The sequence below is a fragment of the Emys orbicularis genome, chromosome 6 (genome assembly GCF_028017835.1).
Source record: "Emys orbicularis isolate rEmyOrb1 chromosome 6, rEmyOrb1.hap1, whole genome shotgun sequence".
In the NCBI taxonomy this organism is placed as follows: domain Eukaryota; kingdom Metazoa; phylum Chordata; order Testudines; family Emydidae; genus Emys; species Emys orbicularis.
Genome location: NC_088688.1, coordinates 135,551,954 through 135,567,849, shown reverse-complemented (window position 1 = coordinate 135,567,849; position 15,896 = coordinate 135,551,954). Strand labels below are relative to the sequence as shown.

General features: G+C 41.2%; 1 protein-coding gene across 1 annotated transcript in view; it reads left to right on the top strand.

Annotated features, from left to right (window-relative positions):
• NCBP1 (nuclear cap binding protein subunit 1) overlaps positions 1–14,626 on the top strand; it is a 44,633-nt gene extending 30,007 nt beyond the window's left edge. Inside the window, exons 16-23 of the mRNA XM_065406327.1 lie at positions 1,353–1,475; positions 3,327–3,429; positions 6,482–6,575; positions 7,661–7,764; positions 8,978–9,092; positions 12,242–12,385; positions 12,816–12,929; positions 13,919–14,626. Of these exons, the coding sequence (XP_065262399.1) occupies positions 1,353–1,475; positions 3,327–3,429; positions 6,482–6,575; positions 7,661–7,764; positions 8,978–9,092; positions 12,242–12,385; positions 12,816–12,929; positions 13,919–14,032 (911 nt within the window). The 3' untranslated portion in view covers positions 14,033–14,626. The remainder of the gene's footprint in view (positions 1–1,352; positions 1,476–3,326; positions 3,430–6,481; positions 6,576–7,660; positions 7,765–8,977; positions 9,093–12,241; positions 12,386–12,815; positions 12,930–13,918) is intronic.
• The last annotated feature ends 1,270 nt before the right edge of the window (positions 14,627–15,896 follow it).

The following is a 15,896-nucleotide window of genomic DNA, read 5'->3' as shown; positions in this document are numbered from 1 at the left end:
TGGCTTCAAGATTAGGCTAGATAAGTTTATGGAGGGAATGGTTTGATGGGATAACGTGATTTTAGTCAATTAGGCAATAACGTGCCATCGCTGGTAAAATGAGGGTCCGGCTGGAGAGTCTTGCCTGTATGCTCGGGGTTCTACTGATCACCATATTTGGGGTCGGGAAGGAATTTTCCTCCAGGGTAGATTGGCAGAGATCCTGGAGGTTTTTCGCCTTCCTCCGCAGCATGGGGCAGGGGTCGCTTGCTGGAGGATTCTCTGTGACTTAAAGTCTTTAAATCATGATTTGGGGACTTCAACAGCTGAGTCAAGGGAGAGAATTATTCCAGGAGTGGGTGGGTCAGATTTTGTGGCCTGCATCATGCGGGAGGTCAGACTAGATGATCATAATGGTCCCTTCTGACCTTAAAGTCTATGAGTCTACTATTCTTTGAGTGCCACATTTGTTTCAGAAACAAACGAAAGAGCTCTTGGTAAGCTCCAAAGAAGAACTCTGTCTAATAAGTGAAGCAAGCAAACAGACAGGAGTAAGACAATAGTTAAGGTGAAAAGTGATATGGAGAGATTATTTGTGAAGAAAAAACGGATGAGTGCCATAAGTATAAGGAGTGTCACAATTGAAGGCACAAAGGTGAGCGGGAGAAGGAAATGAAGAGACTCTTCAAAATAGGAAGAAATTGGAGCACAGATGTAGGCAAAGGAACGGCTATGTAAACCCTCTAAAGTTGAGGCCAAGGGGGGATTGAATTTGATGTAGCAGATAGGAAGGAAGGATTCTCTGGGGCTGCTGATGTGGACAGTGACGTGAGGAGCAGGGTGGTAGCAGCAAGATTTTGGGTAGATCCAAAAGGGGAGTGTTGAAAGGCAGAAAAGATTAGACGTATCTAGGTGTGGATAACTTTTTGCTGCTGGAATAGAGGAAAGGGTGGACTTGGGAGGAAGAAAGGACTGTACTGGTTTTGCAAAGCTTTTATGTGGGGAGGTGCTGCCACAGCTCTTAATGTCCTCGCTGCCTGGAATTGTGGATGCGGTTTGAAGTGTCATTACATAATTTAACTATTCACTGAATATTAAAATAAGTTCACATCTTGAGAGAAATTGGAGATTTGTGAGTTGGCTGCATGTGGTCCAGACATCGCATGAGAGCCTGCAGCTTGCTGCAAAATCCCATTTCCAGCATGCCAAAATCTCAGTTCTATTAATACAAAGCAGTAATTGTTGATTTTTTTTTTTTAGTTGTTCAAGGAAAAGTGTATGCTTTTCTGAAAAATGCACAAGCTGACATAAAAGTAACCCTTATTCATTGCAACTAATTTTGAAGATGATCAGACCTTTTGTCTTCTGTTTAGAGTCTCTTCCGGGATACACTGTTGCACTCTGTTTGACCATTGCCATTAAAAATAAGACAAGTAATGATGAAATCTTCGGCATCTTAAAAGATGTGCCCAATCCTAACCAGGATGATGATGACGGTAAGGATATCTGACATTGGGCATTAAAGGTCATTTCTTCTGTGTTCAAAACTACTTTCACCATCCTATCGAAGTAGGAATTGTGCCTGGTACGTTGCCTCATGACTTGTACACTTTCTCCATTTAGCATCACTTAACAGAAAACGGAACCAATATAAAACGTTGAGTGTATTTTTGTTTCTCTTGCCCCACAGACAGGACCCATTCTTATCAATGGGATAGTGGTAGGAAGGAGTAAACTGGTATGGGATGTACTATTGGGTGGCTGTTGCTGACAAGGATAGTATGAAAGAATGAAATAGTCCCTCAAACTTCACCATCGGGATGCAGTTCTTGGCATTAGTAGAAAATTTAACATGCTTTGTGTCCTAAGTATGAGAGAGATTGCCTCTTTATAGATTACCTTAGCAGTTGAGAACAGCTAAGAGCTCCAGCTGCCATTCCCCTGGTCTAAACAAAATAGACATTCTTGTAAGGGGGCCTTGACTTGAGCTCGCTTCCCAGCCTCACCCATGCTCTAAACATCCAGCGTCTTTCTGGCCAGGGCTTATCTGTTCTCAGATGTCTTAGAAGAGAGGTTTGAGAAGTCGCATCTAAAGTTGGTAGCTTGGGTGAAAAAGAACTTGAATAATTCAGTAATATGTGAGATTGTACAGGCACCTATTTTAATCTATAAAAATCAAACTACATGGAGATAATAAAGTGGTGTAGGAGTGTCCCAAGTCAGGGGAAAAATGGGTTAGAGCAGAGGTTCTCAAACTGTGGAGAGTTCCCTCTAAGGTGCGCGCCTGGGCGGCCGCACACAAGAGAACAAAGGGCTGCCCACCTAGTTAGTGGAGCCGTGCAGGCGTGGCTCCACTAATTAGGTGCCTGGACCCTGGAGAAGATGCACATGTAAGGCGAGGTGGTGGCCTTGGGGGGGAATAGGGGGTAGGTGGGAGGGGGCAGTGGGGTGAGGTGGGGGAAATAGGAGGTAGTTGGGGAGGCAGTGGGGTGAGAAGAGGGGATGGGGGGGAATTTGGGACGTGCAGGGCTGCAGTGGTCAGAGAAAGAGGCGACTTTCTCCAGCTCCAGGGCTGCGGCTGCCGGGGAGAGAACCCCCTCCTTCCCAGCCCCAGCTCGGAGGCTACTGTGGCAGGGGAGAGAGGGAGAGACTACTGATATTAAAATATGAGTTGTGTGCTTTTATTTGTAGAACAAAAACACATTGTTTATTATTTAGGTTTTTTTTATATAGCCCTGTTATCCAAAGCGCTTTACAATAGTTAGCTAACAGTACAAACAACATTTGGAAAGATCATTAAGTGGTCCGTCAAGACCCTCAGCAATTTTCAAATGATCCGCGGGGGGAAAAAAGTTTGAGAACCACTGGGTTATAGGAATCCTAAAGGGATTAAACTGCTGTTTATCCTCTGAAAAGAAAGATGTTGATATGAGTGCTTTTGAAAGTCAGCAGTAGATTTTTTGCTAGGTTTGATAAAACTTTCAAATGGGTGTGGAGTCTTCCCTGCTGGTACGAAACAAGAGTTTGAGGATCGCCTCCTATAGAGGATAAGGGAGTAATGTAGTGTAGTCCTAAATGTACTCCAGTAGCTGCGTGTCAGCGAGGTAAGACTATCTCTGCGTGGCGGCACCTGGCAGTCTGAGGGAGTTGCTGATAAAACTGCAGCTTTTAGAAAGCATTGACTGATTCCCTGTTCAGGCTGCAAAGCTCAAGTGCTAAATCTTAAGTTTTGCAAAATAAAGAAACCATGAATTATCTTCAGTGCTTTGTTTGCAGGGTTAGATTTTGATAAATACTTATAATATTGATTTTAATTTAACCCACTGTTTCAATTTGAAAACTTTCAGATGAAGGATTCACCTTTAACCCCTTGAAAATAGAAGTTTTTGTACAGACTCTGCTCCATTTAGCTGCCAAGTCGTTCAGCCACTCATTCAGTGCTCTGGCAAAGTAAGTGATAAATGCATTATTTCTGGGTTTATGGAACACATTTTGATTAGAACAGTGACTTGCTTGGTAGAGCTATTCTTCCACAAGCTTCAGTGTTTTGTATGTTGCACAGTGTAATGTGAAAGTAAGGAAGGAGAGAAGAGCTGATAGCTCTTTTTTTTTTTTTTTATTAAATTAAAGGGGGTGGTAGTGTGAATCTTACTATCCAAGCAGAGATCATAATGTGTATTTTACTCCATGTGGATAGGTCAAGATTCTGCATGTTCTGAGATATGCCTTAGCTTGTTGCTCACCTGGAAGTGTGCAGCAATAGGTAGCACACTTCCCAGTGCCCACAGTGAGCCCAGAGGGACACAGCAGCAAATTTGTGCATCCTTTTGCCCACGCCACACCTGCCCGGACCAGTGCACTTTAAGTGGGCATGGCATGGGTACATGTTTTAATGCCCACATGTGAACCCTGCTAGAGTCCTGGGGGACTCGTAAAAGAACTGGAGAGTCTTTTGGTCCCATCAGAGTATGGCTAAGGACGGAAGTAGGTCTGACAACATCATTTATATATTGGTATTAGACACTGCAAGCTCTTCCGTAGTTAAGATACAAGATGGGTTCAGTTGTGATAGTTGGAGTGGTATCGAAATGGAGGCTGTAACAGAAAGCTATCTGTCTGAAATATCATAGCTGACCTTCTACCAGCGTGCTATAATCTTCTAGGAAAATTGGAGGTAAGCTCACCCAAGCATGGGAGAAGTGCCCGCTCAGAAAGGGGTTATCTGATGTATCAAACACCGTCCTAGTCATTTTCCCTGCTCATAACTGATGTAGCATGGTCTAAAAATTCCATATTTTTCTTTTGGCAGTTGTACTGAGTGAGGCTTGGTGTCTCTCACTAATTTAGGTTTTCTTGATGAAACTTAGACTAGTTCTGCATATGGGATTATATGCTGCAAGGGCATGTCCACACTAGGGCACTCAGATACGTTAAGGCAAATCAACAAAAGGTATAAAGTATCAGAGGGGTAGCCGTGTTAGCCTGAATCTGTAAAAAGCAACAGAGGGTCCTGTGGCACCTTTAAGACTAACAGAAGTATTGGGAGCATAAGCTTTCGTGGGTAAGAACCTCACTACTTCAGATGCAAGAAGTGAGGTTCTTACCCACGAAAGCTTATGCTCCCAATACTTCTGTTAGTCTTAAAGGTGCCACAGGACCCTCTGTTGCTTTTTAAAGGTGTAAAGTCAATGTTCATATGTTAAATCTATGCGTGGCTGCTCTCATTCAGGAGAAAAGTGGCAATACTTCGCTGTAGACTAAATTCCATTAAGGGCTTGTCTACATGAACAATTAGACTGCATCCAGCCGGGGTCTGAATTACTCCACACTAGCCTGCTGTGGTCGAACTCAGGGCACCCTGATGACTCACTGTAACAGTTTGTTAGAATGCTTTAACATGTGTCATCAGGGCATGCACAGACCAAGAGACCACAGCAGGCTAGTGTGGGGAAGATTCACACCCTGGCTTGCCGCAGCCTAATTGTTCTGCTTTACTCCAAATTGAGATCATCCACATGGAGGACTTAACCCTCATCGGTTTCAAACTAATAGTTCATATGCCTTAACTTTCCGAAGTGTTCCTGTGTAGACATGGCCTATTAGAGAATTGCCATGAATTGGTCACAGTGACAGGTTTCAGAGTGGTAGCTGTGGTAGCCTGTATCAGCAAAAACAACGAGGAGTCCTTGTGGCACCTTAGAGACTAACAAATTTATTTGGGCATAAGCTTCCGTGGGCTAGAACCCACTTCATCAGATGCATGAAGTGAAAAATACAGGAGCAGGTATAAATACACAAAAGGATGGGGGTTGCTTTACCAAGTGTGAGGTCAGTCTAACGAGATAAATCAATTAACAGCAGGGTACCAAGGGAGGAAAAATCTCCTTTGAAGTGGTAAGAGAGTGGCCCATTACAGACAGTTGACAAGAAGGTGTGAGTAATAGAAAGGAGAAATTAGTAATGGGGAAATCAGGTTCAGGTTTTGCAATGACCCAACCACTCCCAGTCTTTATTCAGGCCTAATCTGATGGTATCCAGTTTGCAAATTAATTCCAGTTCTGCAGTTTCACATTGGAGTCTGTTTTTGAAGTTTTTTGTTGTTGAAGAATTGTCACTTTTAGGTCTATTATTGAGTGACCAGAGAGGTTGAAGTGTTCTCCTCTTGGTTTTTGAATGTTATGATTCCTGATGTCAGATTTGTGTCCATTAATTCTTTTGCGTAGAGACTGTCCGGTTTGGCCAATGTCCATGGCAGAGGGGCATTGCTGGCACATGATGGCATATATCACATTGGTAGATGTGCAGGTGACCAAGCCCCAGATGGTGTGGCTAATGTGGTTAGGTCCTATGATGGTGTCCCTTGAATAGATATGTGGACAGAGTTGGCACTGGGGTTTTGTAGCAGGGTTTGGTTCCTGGGTTGGTGTTTTTGTTGTGTGGTGTGTAGTTGCTGGTGAGTATTTGTTTCAGGTTGGGGGGCTGTCTGTAGGCGAGGACTGGTCTGTCTCCCAAGGTCTGTGAGAGTGAGGGATCGTCCTTCAGGATAGGTTGTAGATCCTTGATGATGCACTGGAGAGGTTTTAGCTGGGGGCTGTAGGTGACAGCTAGTGGTGTCTGTTACTTTCTTTGTTGGGCCTGTCCTGTAGTAGGTGACTTCTCGGTACTCTTGAGTATGTCTACACAGCCTGTAGCAGTGAGGCTCCCAGCCCGGGCCCATGGACTCAGGCTTGCGGGGTTCATATTACTGTGCTAAAAATAGCTGCATAGACAGTGCTTTGAAGTTGCAGTTTGGCCTCTGAACCTGCCCTCCTCCCTAGCTCTAGCCTGAGCCGCAATGTCTACACGGCTATTGTTAGTGCTGTAGTACAGGCCCAGGTCTGTTGACTTGGACTGGGAGGCTCACTGCCATAGGCTGCATAGGCACACTCTCTACCAAACTTTTACTGGACCACTTCAACTACTTGCTGTGCATCCACTGAGCGCTTTTCTTTCTTATAATAAGGTTTCATGAAGTCTTCAAAACCCTCGCTGAAAGTGATGAGGGGAAGCTCCATGTGCTGAGGGTTGTGTATGAGGTCTGGAAGAACCATCCACAGGTAAGAGGGGTGGTTTCAGATGTTTATTGAAGCTTACATTCTCACGATCATGGGAAACAACAGAATGAACGCTGAAAAGCCTAGAAACTGAATTGTTTGCAAAGACAAAGTTGCAATTTATTCTCACTTTAATAAAAAAAAAAAAAAAGAGGCCTGGCCACTGTTTACTTAAATTGTATATTAGAAAGAATTCAAAATGTATTTACTGGTGTTACTGACAGCATCTTAGATTAGATATCAAATTTTTATCTGTTTCTCACTATGCTACCTCCTTTCAGCATTTATTTCAATTGATGGCAATTTGATGTTTGGGTTGCTAACCCTGCAAGAGAATGTCTCTTATTAAAACTGCCATTTCCATTGGGGGGGTAACATTATGGAATCATTTCTCTTGGTCTTAAGTTTTGTAAGAGTTTGTTTTACAAAATCTAAACTTGGGCAAATGCTTCAAAGTGAGAAATAGAAGTCTATCACTTAGAACTTGCTCTGAATGCAGATATTACTTGAAATAAAAAATAAAAAGTGGTTACGATAAACATGGGCTCAAGGCAATGTGCTTGTAGAATTGACTGGATCAACTAATCTGGCAGACTGGTTTTGTGATGTGGCTGTTACTTAATTGAGGTAAATATAACCTTAATTCTTTGGCTGTGTGATTCAGCAGTAGCTAGTGTTCACTTCAAAGCAGTGCACCAATTGAACTAAATGTAGATACAGATTTAGTTAAATTGTTGCAGGTCTTCTAGTGTGAACACTGTGTGTGGACAATCTTAAAACTAGTTCAGTGTGACAGTCACACCAGCTTACCCATATCTGGTTAAAATTGCACCTTTAGTTAAACTCATCTACACACACTGTTGCAGCAGGCTTCTAGAGAAGCAGCTGCCTTTACAGAGGGCATTCATGCTACACTAGCTAATGACAGCTGTTGAGAGCGGAGGGGTCACTGGGGTATTTTTACCTGTTGCATCCTATGTTTCACACCAGCAATGAACAGGTAGGATTGAATATTTCTTATTACCATAGGTATCGTAATGCTATAATATAGTAAACAGATTTTTTTTCTTTTTTCCCCCACAATGCAGATGATTGCTGTGCTTGTGGATAAGATGATTCGGACGCAGATAGTTGATTGTGCTGCCGTAGCAAACTGGATCTTCTCTCCAGAGCTTGCTCATGATTTTACTAGGTAACAAAATCAATTCTCTGTTGAAACTAACATTCAGTTGGGTTAGACATATTTTCACTTTGTGGATAATGTACACTGAATACTAGTTTTTTACTTGGCTTTATTATGGTAAGCAATCAATTAAAAAAAAAAAAAAAAATTACCTTTGCACTTCATACACAACCTATGTGTCAACCCCTCCAAAAGGATATTTGTCATTCAACATTCTCCATTTAGAGTTGAGGTGCAGGTTTACAATGAACCCAAAAATCCATCTCGTCTAGTTTCTGGACAATGACTTATAACTTCAATGTGCCTCTGAGGAAGGTACACCTCTACAGTCACCATGCAAACTGCTCATTGGCACAGGGACTGTCTTGTTCTGCACTAGTTTAGCACCTTAGCACAATGGGGACATGGTATATGGCTGAGGTTCCTAGGTGCTGCTGCAATACAAATAATAATTAATTGAGAGTGGGGAGGATGTCCCAGACACAGACTGTGGTTCATGTAACTATCTTCTATAATTGCAAGTACTATTGTTGCTAGTACCTTTTGTGAATTATACTTATCACTCACAGTTCTATAAGTTAATAGTACATTGTATTCAGATAATTACTTTTTTAAAAGTCAATTTATTTGTTCATATAGTTATAGTTACAGTGAGTATCCAAACCATTAAAGAATCTCTTAAAGTAAACAAGGCTTGAGAGAAAAGGATACCACATGGCAGTATCCTAAGGAGACTCTAGCATCTTGACATTTTTTAACTCCCTTGACGTAAAACATTCTAACAAAACAGATCCATGATGTGCCTCATGCATTCCTGAATGAATTCAAAATAAAACACCACTAATATTTCAAGGTAAAATAGAGGAAAGATCCCACTGTTTGTAATAGGAAGCCACACCTGTTTAAGTGTACTCCCCTACTACTACTATTTGTACTTCATGTGCATAAGTTGCATAAATTGCAAAGGAATTCAGGTTATAGTTGAAACTTTGGAAAATTCTTCCTGGACATGTATTTCTATAATAAAGTATGTACACTTAATACATTCTGGTAACACTTGAAACCTGTATTGTTGCTGTTAGTCTGAGTAAGAAGGTTGAGGCTAAAATACAGCTAAAATTTTAGACGTGTGATTTTTTTTTTTCTCTCTGCTCTTTATCAGTTTACTGTGTTTTGTATTTTGTTATCGGCTACAGTAAGGTTATAATTGGTTCTCTGCTAGGTTCTATATCTGGGAGATCTTACACTCCACGATTCGTAAGATGAACAAGCACGTAGTGAAGATACAAAAGGAGCTAGAGGAGACTAAAGCAAGATTAGCCAGGCAGCACAAACGAGTATGTATCTTGTTTTGTATCTTGTAAATATATTAGCTTGAAGTAAAGCCATGTACTTTTCACATTTACTGCATTTCAGACTAAATCCTACTTTTTCTGTGGCAAGATGCATGTCGGCTGATGAGAGACTTGCTCTGTGAGAGACAAAATAAATATGCTGTTAATGTTTCTACAACATCAGTGGCACTTAGATATTGACTTGGATTCCACAGGGATTGTGATACTAAGGCCTGGTCCACACTAACCCCCCACTTCGAACTAAGGTACGCAAATTCAACGTAGCTGAATTCGAAGTACCTTAGTTCGAACTTACCGCGGGTCCAGACGCGACAGGCAGGCTACCCCGTCGATGCCGCGTACTCCTCTTGCCGAGCTGGAGTACCGGCGTCGACGGCGAGCACTTCCGGGATTGATTTATCGCGTCTAGACAAGACGCGATAAATCGATCCCAGAAGATCGATTGCTTACGGCCGGACCAGGAAGTAAGTGTAGACCTGCCCTAACATGATCTTCAGATACAGCTGTGTAAAGGCTGTTACAGCCAAGAAGTCAAAGTAAATGGAGCTCAGTTTACATTCCTTTACTACTTTTTTGGTCTTTCTCATAAGTTAACTACAAAAGAACACTAATTTTTTGTTGCCAATTATAGATGCTTCAGTGACAGCTACCTCTCACCTAACTCAATCTTGTTTTCTGTTACAATTTCCATTGCTACACAAGAATGTATTTTCAGTATTTCAGCTTTACTGTAGTTGCAGATCTCCAGTCAACAGGTTAATCATTAATATTTGGAGGATTTTCTTGCCATGCTGTATTAGGAGGAGAACATCACCAGACAAACATTTAAATTGTTTTATTTAACTAAAACAACAACATTATGCATTCTGAATTTTTTTCTTCAACAGCAAACATACAATATTTTTAAAAAAAAGCATATGTCCTTCGCTTCTCACATTTATCTCCAGACTTCTTCTCCCTGTCCAGATCTATTCCACCCCCAACAATCTTCTATTCATTGAACTTTTTGAAACTTTGCACTTTTAGAGAGAGGTAAGGGATTGACTCTGTGTACACAAATTTGCAGAGGGACAATACAGTTGAGCTCTGTTATTTCTCACCTCTATATATTATATATTTATTTAAAAACATTTTTGCTGTTAACAAGCATGTTATCTCTGGAGACACAAATCCACAGTTTAAGAACTGCAAAACTAAGCATCTCTGATGGTATCTTTTAGACTGAGCACTGAGTCCAATTGGGTAGATAGAAAGATTAACCTAAATAATCTATACAGAAGCCCCTGGAACCCCATAAAATTGAGTCCCTAATCCATGAACTGTTGGAACTCATTTATAAAACTTTTCTTAAACATTACATGAATATATTCTCATACTATAGAATTAGAATTTATAATCCCTATTCCATGATGAGATGCATTATAGCTCAAAGATATCTTAATTAAAATAGGTCTTTTCCTCAAAAAGCATTTTATCAAAAAAATCCAATTTTTTTTAAATCATTGATTTTTATCCACCCTGATTTTGAATGCTCATGTGTGACTGTACCCCCAAAAGTTCCTATATGAGAAGGTAAGTCTTTAAACGCTACATTTTGGTTCCAAGGATAACTGAATACCAAAATAGATTAAATGGGAAAGCTGATAATGTCTGAAGAAACTGATTGATTGATTTCTGACATCCCAAACTATACTTGTGGAAAAAATTGAGTCTTGCCCCTCCACGCAAAGTCTGTATGTGCATTAGAAGCACTTAGTACCTTGAATGTCTTCTCCATTTATCTTCAGCATAATTAGTTTTATTTAATGCACTTCCAATTATGCTGAAATTCAGTTCTGAACAATATTGTAGGCTGTGTTGTGTGAACAATGCTCCCCTGCACTACATCCTTAGAGGACTGGACCTTTAATGTTGTAATGCTGATATCCGCCATTTTAAGAAAGGTTACGTCTGGAGCTGCAGAGGAAGAAAAGTACTTGCTTGTCAGTTTTTATGCAGGCAATCACACCTCTTTTATTACTTCACACAGGGCCCTAGTTTTGTCATCCTAAATTATTTTTGCATATAGTATTTCTACAAATATTTGAAGTTTATAGCTGTTAATTTATGGACAGATTTGCAGGAAAACAATCTTTTGTGAGACTAACAAAGCAAATAATACCTGCAATCAAAACCTTAATCTGCCCAATTCCTTATTTCCTACTAAACTGCATTTAGTTTTGTATAACTTCCCTTAACTGACTCATGGCTAGTTGCTAAGAGGTTCTGAAGATGTTGTGTTTTTTTTTAAAATAGATTAGGGACAGACAGTAACTGTTATCTAAATTTTTCTTTGCTAAGGAGCATCACAATGAGCCCATGTCACAATTACAAAGGCTAACTGCACCTCTGTCCCCTTCCTGGTGTCAGAGTGCACCCTCTCCAGTGTCGGGCCTCGTGCCTTTACCTCTCCCGGGGTACTCTTAGACCAGGCCCAGCACCCAGGCTATTAACTGTGCACACCCACCAGATTCTACTGAGTTCTGGCACCTGCTGTTCTTCCATTCAGGAGTCTGTGACCAGTGGTGTGTGCATTGACCAGACAGCCTTTCTACACCAAGATGGTTTTTTTTAGCAGTAGAAACAAAGATTTTAAAACAACCGTACCGTCCCTGGCAGGTAAATGAAGCCGGCCTAACTTCTTCAGACATCCCCACTGAGTGTGGGCGTGTGTCTGGTTCCACCGGACAACTCCCCACCTCTTGGGCGGGGGGGGGAGGAGGAGGAGGAATCTTCCTTTTTAAACCTGTCGCAGTTCTTTTGCTCTCCTGGTTCCCAGGCCTTGTCCTGTCCTGGCGGTGTCTCTTCTCAGTGCAAGTCTTTGCTCAAAAGTGGTCTGTCTTGAGCTATTCCTCTTCCCTTCCAGCCCCATGTAAACTAAAGCAGCACATTCATATAGCAAACAGCCCACGAATGCAGTCAATGTACGGTAGTGATAAATGATTACAGAGCAGCTCCACTTCCATCAAGCCTCATTAGGCAAGGTGCGAGCAGCCATGCACGTGCCTCGTACTATGGGCACTACCCGGATCTCACTAGCCGAACTTTACCAAGGTTGGCTGCGTCAGTAACTTCATTACTTTCACTTCCAGCGAGACAGTGATGATGACGACGATGACGATGACCGAAGCAGCGATAGGGAAGATGGACCCTTGGAAGAGCAGATAGAACGCTTGCAGGAGAAAGTAGAGTCTGCTCAGAGTGAACAAAAGAATCTCTTCCTTGTTATATTCCAGGTAACGGTGTGGGATTTCATCCCTCTGGCAACTGTCAACTTTTAAGGGGACTAGAATTTGGAAGGTGTGGGGAAGGATGAATAGCTTTACTATGGAAGCTAGTAATGTGGTCTAGCCACTCCAGAGCAAGAAACTTCTAGGTTTCCCCTAGAGAGGACTTGTTCAACTTCAAAGTGTTTGCATAAAGGAGTTCTTATACTGGATTGCGCCTTTCTTGAACAAGCAAAAGGCAGTGTTTGTCTAAATGCAGTGTTTAGTATCTCTCAATTTAAATGAATTATTCAGACTTGACTGTTCATAACTTCTGTAGAATATCTCATGGATTATTTTGTTCAGAATAATACATACTTATCTAAAATGAGTGAGTTTCCTTCATGTTCCAAGACCTGCTTAACCAGTACTTCATTTAAAACTATTCTTTTTTTTTTAGCGTTTCATTATGATATTAACAGAGCATTTAGTGCGGTGTGAAACTGGTGGGATTGATGTAATTACGCCTTGGTACAAGAACTGTATAGAGAGACTGCAGCAGATCTTCTTACAGGTTGGTCTCATTCAGCAGGTAGATAATGCTTCGTGATTTGAAAATCAGTCCTATTCATCTAGCCTCATCCACTTCAGTTCATTAAAATACAGCTGGCTGGGGCAGGGTTGTCCTAATTGGTTAGCACAGGGGATTGTGCGCAGGTCTCCTTGCTTCTAATCCCAGGTTTGCCAGTGACTGTTACTGTAGGTACACGATTTGTTAACTTTCCCTCCATTGTAAAATGGATGTAAATACAAAGCGGAAGGGATATATCAAGACTTGATGCTTGTAAAGGCACTTTCAGATCCACTAAGAGGTGCTATTATATGTAAGTGCCAAGAATTGATTGAGAGGGTAGTTGTAACATATCTATGAAATGACTGCAGCCCTGGGAGGGAATGTTTAAAGACCCCTATTAAACCACAAGAATTTTGGAACTCTGCTGTCTCTTTTTAAAATCTGGTAACCTGTGTAAAAAGATAAAAGTTTGAGATGACTTGGCTGAAAGTGACAGGCCAAGAAATTGAAAGTGTTCCTTTCTGTGAATACTGGTTGGTGACTGCACAGGATGTGGTATGTAATTCTTCACGTGGATTCCTCTCCCATATGTGTAAATAAAGTTTACATGGCCTCCTAGTGTGTATTTGGGCCCAAGCCTACAGTTACCTCCATGCATGTGCAGAGACCCCCCCCCCCCCAAACTCACTTCAGGATCAGACTGTAGAGTCACCATTGCTAGCATCTTCCAGCTTGTTTTGCACAGGGAGAGTACAAGCACTTAGCAATACAAGATATAAACGCAAATGCAGTTCCTACATCCTGTCATCTCTCCAGGCTACACCTTCCTTGCAGCTGGTAGAAATTACGTGCAGCCTAGCCCAGCACCCGTGTAGCCCTAAGTTTTGGCCAAAAATTTGGCTGCTGTGTTTGATGCATGTTCTGTTGTCTGCATGTTTTGGTACATAAAGGCAAATAAGAGTAATAAAGGTGTCTGTCTCTATCTGCAGCATCATCAGATAATCCAGCAGTACATGCTGACCTTGGAGAACCTTCTGTTTACAGCTGAATTGGACCATCACATATTGGCTGTATTTCAGCAATTCTGTGCTCTGCAGGCCTGAGAATTTTTCACATGCTGAGTCTTATCTACAGGACTTAAACTGATTTCATATTTTTAAACAAAAAGGGGAAAACTTGACATGGGGAAGGAAGAAGCTTTGAATTCAAGATGGCTTACCATGTTCTTCTGTGTAAACGATACAGTACTGTAACAGACATCAACTGTTTTAGCGACATAGGCCTTTGTTATGACTGATAGAGGACTGGTGTGGAATAATTATGAATTCTTTTAATTTGTCCTTTAATTTTAAATGGTTTGAATGTTGGCTTCATCATAGCATTTGTTTTTTGTTTCTCCCCTCTGTCGTTTATATAAAAATAAATAGGGAAAATATTAGAGAATTGGTTACCTCTGCCTAATCCTTAAACCAAACAAATCCCCGAATTACCATAATGTGAAGCAGGTCATAGAGCGTCTTGTGAATGTGACAGACATGCAACTCTTCAGTGAGCAACTTGATAAATTCTCTTTAGTTAGGCAGAGGAAAAGTATCTTAACTTCAGGCATGTGAAACGCTGAGTCAAGCTTACAAAGTAGTCTAGAGCATATGGGTTTATTACCAAACTGAATAGATTTTTCACAGTTTGAAAGAGAATGTGGTTGAAATACAGTTGAAATATGTTTTTTAAATCTGTTGTCTGGTGTCTTTTTTTATTACAGTAATTACAAACATTATGCTGCTCATAAACATAACTGTTCATTACAAAAGATTTTTGTAGGAAGTGTTAACAATTGGAAGCTTCATGCTGACATCTTCTGAGGAATATATTGCTACTTTCCAACACCCTAAAAAGATGAGTTACCACCTTACAGTGCCTGTCAAAATATCTAAATCATTCAGATAATAGAAGCACATGCAGGGTGTTTCCCCTTCAAATTAGATTCTCCTTGGATGCTCTCTGAATCAGGCAGTTCCCATTTGAACACCGTGGACAGTGTGCCATCCTTAAATGCTAACCTCTCTCCCAAGAAGAGACTGAATACAAAATGTAAATAGGTTAATCTTTTATCATTGATTGTAACTTTTCCACCAACAGTCTTGTGGTCACCTAAGGACTTAAGAACGGCCACACTGGGTCAGACCAGTGGTCCATCTAGCCCAGTATCCTGTCTTCTGACAGTGACTGATGCCAGATGCTTCAGAGGGAATGAACAGAACAGGGAATCATCCAGTGATCCATCCCGTCACCCTGTCCCAGCATCTCTTAGCGGTTTAGGGATACCCAGAGCATGGGGTTGTCCCTGACTACGTTGGCTAATAGCCATTGATTCTATCTAATTCTTTTTTGAACCCAGTTATAGTCTTGGCCTTCACAACGTCCCCAGCAATGAGTTCCACAGGTTGACTGTGTGTTGTGTGAAGCAATACTTCCTTTTGTTTGTTTTAAACCTGCTGCCTGTTAATTTCATTGGGGGACCCTGGTTTTTGTGTTATGCGCAGGGGTAAATAACACTTCCTTATTTTTCCACACCAATAATGATTTTGTAGATCTCAATCATATCCCCCCTTAGTTGTCTTTTTTCCCAGCTGAAAAGTCCCAGTCTTTTTAATCTCTCTCCATACAGAAACTGTTCCACACTGTAATCATTTTTGTTGCCCTTATGTGTTCTTTTTATACGTCTAATACATCTTTTTTGAGATGGGGCGACCAGAGCTGCATGCAGTATTCAAGGTATAGGACGTACCATGGATTTATATAGAGGTATTATATTTTCTATTTTATTATCTCTCTCTCCTAATGGTTCCTAACATTGTTCGCTTTTTTGACTGCTGCTGCACATTGGATGGATGTTTTCAGAGAACTATCCACAATGACTCCAAGATCTCTTTCTTGAATGGTAACAGCTAATTTAGACCCCATTGC